Below are 12444 nucleotides of genomic sequence, written 5' to 3'. Positions count from 1 at the left end.
AGGCCAAGTCATACCAAAGACTTATAAAAGTGGTACTAACAGCTGCCTCACTAGGCGCTCAGCATTAAGAGGTTAGTGTTAGGACTGGTCAGCCTGATGTCAGTATAATGTGAATGGGTGGGACATCATGCTACATGTCTGCGGCATGATGCCCCAGTGCTAGACATCACTATAAACTGCCACACTGCAGATATCATAGCAATATAACTGAAAAATTGTTAAAGCTAAGTTAAAAATCCAAATTACACATACTCACCTTTACTTATGAAAATTGGTGTTTGGATGGATCCAGGGAAATAGTAACTATGCCATATTAAAACTAAGTCATATTATTCTGTTTTCTTGATTGCCTGTATTTTTAGCCATATTTTTCTTATGGCCTGACTATTTTGAACCTTAATTAATTAACACTCTGAAAATTTGCATGCAGATGCTTCTTAACAATAGTTACTGACCATACCAACACTAGATCACTTTGATTTTATGTTCACAAGTGAGTGACTTGTGTATTGTCTGTCCATCATTCATTATGCCCTTGATATCTTTGCTCCTATTTCACATAGTCAAGAAAATTTAAATAAAGATGCATATTAGAGGTGTAACCCAACCATGTCATCTAAATTCAGTATGACTTTATTTTCTAGCTTGAGTGGCTTTTGTATTTCTATCCATTCATTTTTTTACGCCTTGAATATATTAGACCGTATTTCATCAGGACACATGAAGACTGGTATGCGAATGTATGTCAGTAGGAGTAACCAAGTCTTGCAATGCCAGGTCATTGTGAACAACACATAATTTTCATCCTTGTATGACTTGTTTATTTTAGCCATTGGTTTTAGTCATTTAATATTTTGGACACTATACAACTCGCACTAATAAAACCTAGTATATAGATGCATTTTAAAGATAGTATTGGTAACTCAACCATGCCAAAGTAGGTCACTGTGAGCTGAGTTTCAGACTTGGGTGGATTTTTTTAAGCTGATTGTTAATTACATCATGAATACTCCCTCATCATCTTTGACCGATTTCATTACTACACCCCTGAAAATTGACGTGTAACTAGACAAAAACTTTGTTGATTCAGCATATTGAGTAATATATTGCATTAATATCTCCATCCTCCACTGGTGGCTTAGTCATTAACTTAGACTCACAGCCAGTAAAGGGTTTGAATCCTGTCTGGACCAGACAGTCAGCTGTCAGGGTGTATATTTTTTTTGCAAGATTCCTAACTCCAAATGCCTTGACACCAATATTCCATACCAGTCGGTTATTCTAAATATGTTACTATTGACAAGGAAAATCATGTTTATGAGCTAATACCTTGACACCAATATTCTATGCCAGTCAGTTATTCTAAATATGTTACTGTTGGCAAGGGAAATCATCTGTATGAGTCAGTGCCTTGACACTAATATTCCATACCATTTAGTTATTCTAAATATGTCACTGTTGGCAAAGGAAATCATATTTATGTGTCAATACCTTGATATTCCATACCAGTCAGTTATTCTAAATATGTTACTGTTGGCAAGGGAAATCATGTTTATGAGTCAATGCCTTGGCACCAATATTCCATACCAGCCAGTTATTCTAAATATGTTACTGTTGGCAAGGGAAATCATGTTTATGAGTCAATGCCTTGGCACCAATATTCCATACCAGCCAGTTATTCTAAATATGTTACTGTTGGCAAGAGAAATCATGTTTATGAGTCAATGCCTTGGCACCAATATTCCATACCAGCCAGTTATTCTAAATATGTTACTGTTGGCAAGGGGAATCATGTTTATGAGTCAATACCTTGGCACCAATATTCCATACCAGCCAGTTATTCTAAATATGTTACTGTTGGCAAGGGAAATCATGTTTATGAGTCAATGCCTTGGCACCAATATTCCATACCAGCCAGTTATTCTAAATATGTCACTGTTGGCAAGGGAAATCATGTTTATGAGTCAATGCCTTGGCACCAATATTCCATACCAGCCAGTTATTCTAAATATGTTACTGTTGGCAAGAGAAATCATGTTTATGAGTCAATGCCTTGGCACCAATATTCCATACCAGTCAGTTATTCTAAATATGTTACTGTTGGCAAGGGAAATCATGTTTATGAGTCAATGCCTTGGCACCAATATTCCATACCAGCCAGTTATTCTAAATATGTTACTGTTGGCAAGGGAAATCATGTTTATGAGTCAATGCCTTGGCACCAATATTCCATACCAGCCAGTTATTCTAAATATGTTACTGTTGGCAAGAGAAATCATGTTTATGAGTCAATGCCTTGGCACCAATATTCCATACCAGCCAGTTATTCTAAATATGTTACTGTTGGCAAGGGAAATCATGTTTATGAGTCAATGCCTTGGCACCAATATTCCATACCAGCCAGTTATTCTAAATATGTTACTGTTGGCAAGGAAAATCACCTTTATGAGTCAACACCAATATTTCACACCAGTCAGTTATTCTAAATATGTTACTATTGGCAATGTTTATGAGTCAATACCTTGCTTACTGTTGTTTATTATGCCATTTTCTCACTTTTCCAACTCGTGTAACATTGTTTACTGCAGCCCTGGGTCAGGTGATGCTGTATGTGGATGGTATGAATGGAGTGATCAACCACAATGCCACCATACAATGGCTGTACTCCCTGCTGTCCTCCAAGGTAAGAACAGTATTGCCACCAGTATCTTTGTACCCCTGTGACAAGTAACAAAAGTTACAAAAATTAAAGATTGGTTAGAAGACACCCAACCAAGTGTTGTATCGTGGTTTTTCCATTATCAAACATAAACTATACAATTTAAAAAAAATGAAACTATTTGCCTTTCTGGGACAAAATTGCCAAGAAAAGTAAAATATGTGCATATCAGCTTCCATTTATTATATCCCTCCATTATTTAGTACAACCCAAATAAATAAATGGCAGATGGCAAGTCTGCAAAGTATACACACCAAAAAAAACATGATCCATGAAAAAAATAAAGAACCATCTCCTGTAGATTCAGATCAATGATTAATTGGTTGTGATCATCAGACTTAAAGTTTTCACCCGACACTAACCACAGTGCCACCATGTAGTAGCTACAGTTTGAACCAATTCCTGACACTAACCACAGTGCCACAATGTAGTGGCTACAGTTTGAACCAATTCCTGACACTAACCACAGTGTCACCATATAGTGGCTACAGTTTGAACCAATTCCTGACACTAACCACAGTGCCACCATATAGTGGCTAACATTTAACCATTTCCCAACACTAACCACTGTGCCACCATGTAGTGGCTAAATTTTTCACCAATTCCTGACACTAACCACAGTGCCACCATATAGTGGTTACAGTTTGAACCAATTCCCTGACACTAACTGAAGTGCCACCATATAGTGGCTACAGTTTGAACCAGTTCCTAACACTAACCACAGTGCCACCATGTAGTTGCTAAAATTTGAACAGTGCCACCATATAGTAACTAAAATTTGAACCAATTCTCAACACTAACCACAGTGCCACCATATAGTGGCTACAGTTTGAACCAATTCCCTTACATTAACCACAGTGCTGCCATATAGTGGCTACAATTTGAGCCAATTCCCTTAAACTAACCACAGTGCCACCATATAGTGGCTACAGTTTGAACCAATTCCTGACACTAACCACAGTGCCACCATATTGTAACTAAAATTTGAACCGATTCTCAACACTAATGACAGTGCCACCATATAGTGGCTAGTCAGTTTGAACCAATTCCTGACACTTACCACAGTGCCACCATATAGTAGCTAAAATTTGAACCAATTCCTGACACTAACCACAGTGCCACCATATAGTAGCTAAAACTTGAACCAATTCCTGACACTAACCACAGTGCCACCATATAGTAGCTAAAATTTGAACCAATTCCTGACACTAACCACAGTGCCACCATATAGTAGCTAACATTTGAACCAATTCCTAACACTAACCAGTGTCACCATGTAGTGGCTAAAATTTGAGCCGATTCCTAACACTAACCACAGTGCCACCATATAGTGGCTACAGTTTGAACAAATTCACTGACAGTAACCCTAGTGCCACCATATATTAGCTAAAATTGTAACCAATTCCTGACACTACAATAAAAGTATTCTCATCAGACTTTTGCATCTGTTTACTAAAATATGTTGAAGGCAAAAGGGACAGTCAGCCTATTGACAAGTTCAAACATTCAGTACAGAAGTACGCAAAGGAATGTTCAGATTCTTGGGAAGACAATTGTTTTAGGAAAAGCAACAACAATGTTGATAGCAGGACTAATGATTGCTGCCTCCATGTGAAACAAAACAGACAGACCAAGCATGGATTACTTTTAAGAAATTAGCAAGAAGCCATTTACCCTCCATGAAGCGTGGAACTGCAGTTTTTGAACTGGAACTGATGGTCATTAAGGTAATAGTATAGTTCACAAACTTTATAGTTGAACATAATGAACAGACTTGTGAACTTTTAACTGATTTTTTTCCAAGTTGACAAAAGCAATTCATTGTATCTTTTTAGACCATATTGAAAATTGATACAGCTTGATTGAGGAAATATAGACTGCCTTGCTGAGAAGGTCTTGCTAGAGTTGCTAGGTCTGGAAATGAAGATGAAAAATAATGCTATTTGCATGTGGTCAGTAGAATATAGAAGAAGGATTTTTATTTCATAACCAAGTATTATGTGATGACTCAATGCCTTAAACATTATTTTATTCAGATTTTAATTTAAAAAAATCTCAGTATATTTGGTTTACTTAGCTAGAGCTAAGGATGCATTTTTCCCCAAAAGAAAGAACAAATTATATGTTCAAAAACATGAGTGTTCAATAGATACATATTTCATTTAGAATGTCATGTTCAAAAACATAAATTTGTAATGGATACATATTTCATTTAGAATGACATGTTCAAAAATATGAATGTGTAATAGATACAAGTCTCATTTAGAATGACATGTTCAAAAACATGAATGTGTAATAGATACACGTCTCATTTAGAATGACATGTTCAAAAACATAAATTTGTAATGGATACATGTCTCATTTAGAATGACATGTTCAAAAACATGAATGTGTAATAGATACATGTCTCATTTAGAATGACATGTTCAAAAACATGAATGTGTAATAGATACGTCTCATTTAGAATGTCATGTTCAAAAACATGAATGTGTAATAGATACATGTCTCATTTAGAATAACATGTTCAAAAACATAAATTTGTGATGGATACATGTCTCATTTAGAACGACATGTTCAAAAACATGAATGTGTAATAGGTACATGTCTCATTTAGAATGACATGTTCAAAAATATGAATGTGTAATAGATACATGTCTCATTTAGAATGACATGTTCAAAAACATGAATGTGTAATAGATACATGTCTCATTTAGAATGACATGTTCAAAAACATGAATGTGTAATAGATACAAGTCTCATTTAGAATGACATGTTCAAAAACATGAATGTGTAATAGATACAAGTCTCATTTAGAATGACATGTTCAAAAATATGAATGTGTAATAGATACAAGTTTCATTTAGAATGACATGTTCAAAAACATGAATGTGTAATAGATACACATCTCATTTAGAATGTCATGTTCAAAAATACGAATGTGTAATAGATACACGTCTTATTTAGAATGACATGTTCAAAAATATGAATGTGTAATAGATACAAGTCTCATTTAGAATGTCATGTTCAAAAATATGAATGTGTAATAGATACAAGTCTCATTTAGAATGTCATGTTCAAAATCACAAATGTGTAATAGATACATGTCTCATTTAGAATGACATGTTCAAAAACATGAAGGTGTAATATGTGTCTCATTTAGAATGTCATGTTCAAAAATATGAATGTGTAATAGATACATGTCTCGTTTAAAATGACATGTTCAAACACACGAGTGTCTGATAGATATATGTCGCATTTAGAATCTTATGTTCGAAAACATCAATTTGTAATAGATACATGTCTCATTTAGAATGTCATGTTCAAAAACATGAATGTGTAATAGATATATGCCTAATTTAGAAAGATGTGTTCAGAAACATGAGAGTTGAATAGGTATGTCTTGATTAGAAAGATTCATGTATTTTCATTAGTGCAGGAAAAGATGATAATGCACACAACTAAGCTAAGATATATATGAAGGCAGCTGGGAAGTGGAAAAGCAATTTTGTTGTTAATGGTTGATAGATGGCTTTGCTGCCTCATTGATAAGAACAGTACTGATGACCCTTATCCAATCAGAGGCAGATGAGTTCTCTTGCCATCTGACAGTCTGGTACACCAGATACAGGTGTGAAAAGACAGTGCATGAATAACAGCTGCATCATATTCTGACTGTCTTGTCTGCTTTTTTGTGAAGGAATGCGACTCAACTAATATATGAATTCTGTACATGATTGTGTGCATCCAATCAGTACTTAACAGTGAGGTTTAGATTTGAAGATTGAAAGTACTTCTATTTAAGCATTACAAAAAAAACTTTTGCAAATTTTTTATCCTAAAGATAAACACATTAATGAAATAATTTGCAAATAACTTTGTCATTGTGGTATATTGTAGTTTTAGTTGAAATGTTATAAGTGAGGTCATGGCATTTGTGTGTGAACCATTTTCTTTTTTAAAATGTCATACTTTTTTCTGGTGCATGATACTTACTGAGCATGTGAATACCTAGACTGATAAAAAAAATTGATTTTGCTTGTACTTTTGACATAACTTGCAAAGCACCTCAATGTTTTGTCATAGTTTAGCCACAAAAGCAGGCCCAACCATTAGCTGTTGCTTGACTTTTTAAAATCTAAATTGTAGCTATAATCATCTCATTCTTTTATTCCTGATTGTTAATGCATGACTGTAAGTCATAGTGCTGTGTCCTTCCCAGGGTCTTATTCATTGTTGTGTATATTATGATCATTGACAATAAGATCAGTGACAAGTCAGGAGAAAACAATAGTACCTTGTCCTTTCCAGGATCTTTTTAATTGTTGTATATATTAAGATCAATGACAAGTCAGGTGAAAAAAATAGTACCTTGTCCTTTCCAGGATCTTTTTAATTGTTGTATATATTAAGATCATTGACAAGTCATAGTGCTGTGTCCTTCACAGGGTCTTATTCATTGTTGTGTATATTATGATCATTGACAATAAGATCAGTGACAAGTCAGGAGAAAACAATAGTACCTTGTCCTTTCCAGGATCTTTTTAATTGTTGTATATATTAAGATCAATGACAAGTCAGGTGAAAAAAATAGTACCTTGTCCTTTCCAGGATCTTATTAATTGTTGTATAAAGATCAATGACAAGTTAGGGGAAAACAACAGTACCGTGTCCTTCCCAGGCTCTTATTCCTTGTGTATTTTAAGATCAGTAACAAGTTTGGGGAAAACAATAGTACCATATCCTTTCCAGGGTCTTATTCATTGTTGTATATATTAAGATCAATGACAAGTCCAGGGAAAACAATAGTACTGTGTCCTTCCCAGGGTCTTATTCATTGTTGTGTATATTATTATCAATGACAAGTCAGGGGAAAACAATAGTACCATGTCCTTCCCAGGATCTTAATAATTGTTGTGTATTATGAGATCAATGACAAGTCAGGGAAAACAATAGTACCATGCCCTTCCCAGGGTCTTATTCTTTCTTGTGTATATTAAGATCAATGACAAGTCAGGGGAAAACAATGGTACCATGTCATTCCCAGAGTCTTATTCATTGTTGTATATATTAAGATCAATGACAAGTCAGGGGAAAACAATAGTACTGTGTCCTTCCCAGGGTCTTATTCATTGTTGTGTATATTAAGATCAATGACAAGTCAGGAGAAAACGAGTACCATGTTCTTCCCATGGTCTTATTCATTTTTGTGTATATTAAGATCAATGACAAATCAGAGGAAAACAGTAGCAGTTTCCTTCTTAAGATGTTATTGTCAAGTACTTAAATCGGTGGCAGTTTATGCTAAGAAAAGACCCTCAACCTTTTTTGATTTTTGTTACTTTTCAGCTACCAATGCACAAATTTTGATAGTTGCTTTGTTTGCTTCATTGATTTTTATCTTCCTAATTTTATCAGTGTCCATACTTTCATTTCAAACAAAGCTTCAGTGGCATCTGTTGTTATTGCAATGCTGACAATGTAAAGTGGATGTTCTGCTTGATTCTTGATGATATGCATGGCTGGCTGTGTATACCTTAATCTCCTTGTTGGTTGAAGTGCAAAGCCAGCATTAAGGAGCAAGTATGACTAAGCAGTTCAACAGCAATAATTGCAATAAGTCATGATTTGTAAATGTGGATTCAGTAGCAATTATGACATGCATGGGGCAGTTCAACAATAATTATGACTGATGCATGGGCTGTTCAAAAGCAGTTATGACTGATGTGGGGGGTAGTTCAGCAGTAGTTACGATCGATGCTTGGGGCAGTTCAACAGTAATAATGATCAGTGCATGGAGCAGTTCAGATGCAATTATTACTGATTTATGGGCAGTTGAACTATTATAATTAATGTGTGGGGCAGTTGAAAAGCAATTATGACATGTATGGGGCCATTCAACAACAATCATTACTGAATGGGCCATTAAAAAGCAGTTATGACATGAGATAGTTCAACAGTAATTATGATTGATGATGAATGGGGTAGTTCAACAGTAATTATGATTGATGCTTGGGGCAGTTCAACAGCAATTATGATCCATGCATGGGGCAGTTCAATAGCAATTATGATCAATGCATGGGGCAGTTTAACAGCAGTTATGATTTATGCATAGGCAGTTCATCAGCAATTATGACTGACATGTGGGGCAGTTCAACAGCAATTATGACTGACTTGGGGGGGGGGGCAGTTCAACAGCAATTATGACTGATGCATGGGTCAGTTCAACAGCAATTATGTTTGATGCATGGGGTAATTCAACAGCAGTTATGACTGATGTGTGTGGCAGTTCAACACTAATATGATCAATGATTGGGGCAGTTCATCAGCAGTTATGACTGATGTATGGGGCTGTTTAACAATAATTATGATTGATGTGGGGCAGTTCAACAGCAGTTATGATCAGTGCATGGGGCAGTTCAACTGCAATTATGACTGATGTGTGGGGCAGCTCAACAGCAATTATGATCAATGCATGGGGCAGTTCAACAGTAATTATGACTCTTGATTGGGGCAGTTCAGTGCCTGTCATATGAAGATTTGTCATCATATGCTTTATTAGATAAGGTGTTTGAAATTATTTGAAATTATTTAATTTTATGAAGTGAAATACAAGATAAAGAATAAGACATATTCATAATTGTGAATATCTCATGGGAATATTTTGCAGTCTATCAAAATATTGATACTGTTGGAAATGTCCAACATATAGGAACGTTTCCTGAGGCCAGCAGGCAACCATCTTTAGTTTTGGGCTCAGCATGATTGGTATACACATGGTTTTATTTAAACTCTCTTTCAGAAAGCATTCTCCAAAACTATAATTTTTTAAACACATTTTCCAAAACCGTAATGGCTTGAAAGCATTCGTATAATGGTTTGAAAGCATTATCTAAATATGTGAAGCATTTTCTGTATACATAACAGTTTGAAATCATTCTCTATAACCATAATAGTTTTAAATTATTTTCTAAAGGCATAACAGCGAAAACATTCTCTAAAACCATAATGGTTTGAAAGCAAGTCCAAATTAAAGTCTATACTAATATTATTTTTTTAAATCATCTGAATGCCAGATTATCATTTTTATGAAAAATCTAATGTATTTATGCAAAGAAAAGAGTCTAAGTTTAAAACACTCCACTCCACCCCACCTGGCCGCACCACAAGTTTGTTTTAAATTTAGATTTAATATTGTTTGTTTCTTTCACATGCTGCAATACAAACCAAAGTATTACAACTAAGATTAATTATATACTGTCGGATGTAACTTAAATTGCAACTTTCTCTTGTATTATACTGAAATATTGTTAAGGTCACCTCTACAGTTTCTTTTGTTTACTTTCTTGGCAGTATAATTTTATATAAATGTTTGCATAATGAGTTTAACACTGTGTGTAACCTGTGTACTGTATATCTTCCATGACAAGATCAGGTGGCCAGCATTATAACTTTGTGAAAATGTAAGGGGTGTGCTTAATATCAAACAAAGATATTCCTTATAAAGATTTGCTAAAATTTTGTAAACTTAGCTTTGTGCTCGTCGTCAAGAATAAGCTTTTCACAAGTTTGGGTTTATCATCCGGCATGGGCTTATCTTCAGGAATGGGCTTATCATCAAACATGGGCTTATCATCAGGCAAGGGGTTGTCATCAAGCATGGTCTTTTCATCAAGCTTGGACTTAATTACCCTCAAGCATGGGCATATCAAACTTTGGTCTGTCATCAAGAATGAGCTTTGCACAAACTTGAGTTTGTCATCATGCTTGGTATTGTCATAAAGCATTGGTTTATCACCAGCCTTGGGTTTATCATCAGGCAAGGGCTTGTCATCAAGCATGGGCTTATCATTAAGCTTGGGCATGGGCTTGTCATCAAGCAAGAGATTATCATCAAGCTTGGGCTTAGCATCAAGGTGGGACTTGTAATCAAACATGAGATTATCACCAAACTTGGGCCTTCAAGCATGGGTCTATAAGCAAGTATGGTCTTGCAATCAAACATGGGTTGTGTGTGCATGTGCATGTGTTTACATATTACTATTAGCTTGTATTTTAATAGATGTTCTCAAGGTAGATTAACTTCTCATTTGTAACTAATTGAGTTGCCCTCAGAAAATAAAGACACTATTATCATTATTATTATTCATTATTATTATTATTATTATTATTATTATTATTATTATTATCAAGCATCCAGCATGGACTTATCATCAAGCTTTGTTTTATCAGGCATGGGCATGTCGTCAAGCATTATCTTGTCATTGGATACTAATGAAACTACTCAACATCAGAAGGCCACTGTTATTTATACATTATTAGTTCAACAGACATAGCTGCAGGCCAGGGCTATGCCACCTTTTATGCATTGTTGCCCTTTCAAACAGTTCAGGTCTTACTGTATGTCATGATTCAACTACAGTATTATTAATAATGCTGCAACTAGATGTGCATCATCATTTCGAGCCCCCAGTCAGCAAAGCTGATTCTCTAAATACATAAATCAAGTCAATATTCAATAGGTAAATTTTTTATAAACTTATAAAGAATCTGTAAATACATTTTAACATAAAGGATTCAATTTCTGCTCACTATAACATACATATTCACCTGGTTACCCCAGTTCCCATTTAATAACTTATTCATCATTTGGAATTTTCTGATCTACCTGTGAAAGAGTCACTTTTCTTTGTGATGTTCATCCTGCTTCCTTCTTTCCTTCTTTCTTCAGTTTCCACCACTTCCGCCTTTCAGCTTTCTTCCTCCATCCTTTTACTTCTAACTTCTTCCTTCCTTCTTTCCAGTCTTGTCCACTCCTTTCCGTCTACTACTGTATTGTGCCACCTCATGCATGCACCCTGGCAGATTCTCAAGGAATACTTGTCCAATTTTAATCAAACTTGGTGTCAGCAGTTGTATCATTATGATCTCTGGACAATATTTGATTATAAGCAAGATCTTGCATCTGACTCAGCTTGACTGTACTCTAACGACTCTGTTTATTATCAGATTTTGATCCGAGTTGTTAGTTACTTATATATCATCAAGATGTTGGACAAGTTTGATCCAAGTTGTTAGTTACTTGTATATCATCATTATGTTTGATGGGCTTGATCAAAGTTGTTAGTTATATATCAAGCTGTTGGACAAGTTTGATCAAAGTTGTTAGTTACTTATATGTCATCATTATGTTGGACAAGTTTGGTCAAAGTTATTAGTTACTTATATATCATCATTATGTTGGCTGGGCTTGGTCAAAGTTATTAGTTATTTATACATCATCAAGATGTTGGACAAGTTTAATCAAAGTTTGGGATTTATATATCATCAAGATGTTGGACAAGTTTAATCAAAGTTTTTAGTTACTTATATATCATCAAGATGTTTGACAAGTCAAAGTTGTTGGTAACTTATATATCATCAAGATGTTGGACAGGTTTAATCAAAGTTGTTAGTTGCTTATATATCATCAAGATTTTGGACAAGTTTGATCAAAGTTGTTAGTTACTTGTATATCATCATTATGTTGGACAAGTTTGATCAGAGTTGTTAGTTACTTGTATATCATCAAGATGTTGGACAAGTTTAATCAAAGTTGTTAGTTGCTTATATATCATCAAGATGTTGGACAAGTTTGATCAAAGTTGTTAGTTACTTGTATATCATCAAGATGTTGGACAAGTCAAAGTTGTTAGTTACTTACATATCATCAAGATGTTTGACAAGTT

At 34.8% G+C, this 12444-nt stretch overlaps 1 protein-coding gene across 10 annotated transcripts in view; it reads left to right on the top strand.

Annotated features, from left to right (window-relative positions):
- LOC149787273 (FH1/FH2 domain-containing protein 3-like) overlaps window positions 1–12444 on the top strand; it is a 411067-nt gene that overhangs the window by 295624 nt on the left and 102999 nt on the right. For all 10 annotated transcript variants that reach the window (XM_089977788.1, XM_089977786.1, XM_089977784.1 and 7 more), the window contains one exon: window positions 2589–2683. In XM_089977788.1, the coding sequence (XP_089833914.1) occupies window positions 2589–2683 (95 nt within the window). The remainder of the gene's footprint in view (window positions 1–2588; window positions 2684–12444) is intronic.

The sequence above is a fragment of the Sinohyriopsis cumingii genome, chromosome 12 (assembly GCF_028554795.1).
Source record: "Sinohyriopsis cumingii isolate HCF-2022 chromosome 12, ASM2855479v2, whole genome shotgun sequence".
In the NCBI taxonomy this organism is placed as follows: Eukaryota; Metazoa; Mollusca; class Bivalvia; order Unionida; family Unionidae; genus Sinohyriopsis; species Sinohyriopsis cumingii.
The sequence above is the reverse complement of the archived record's forward strand: the minus strand, read 5'-3'. Positions and strand labels throughout refer to the sequence as shown.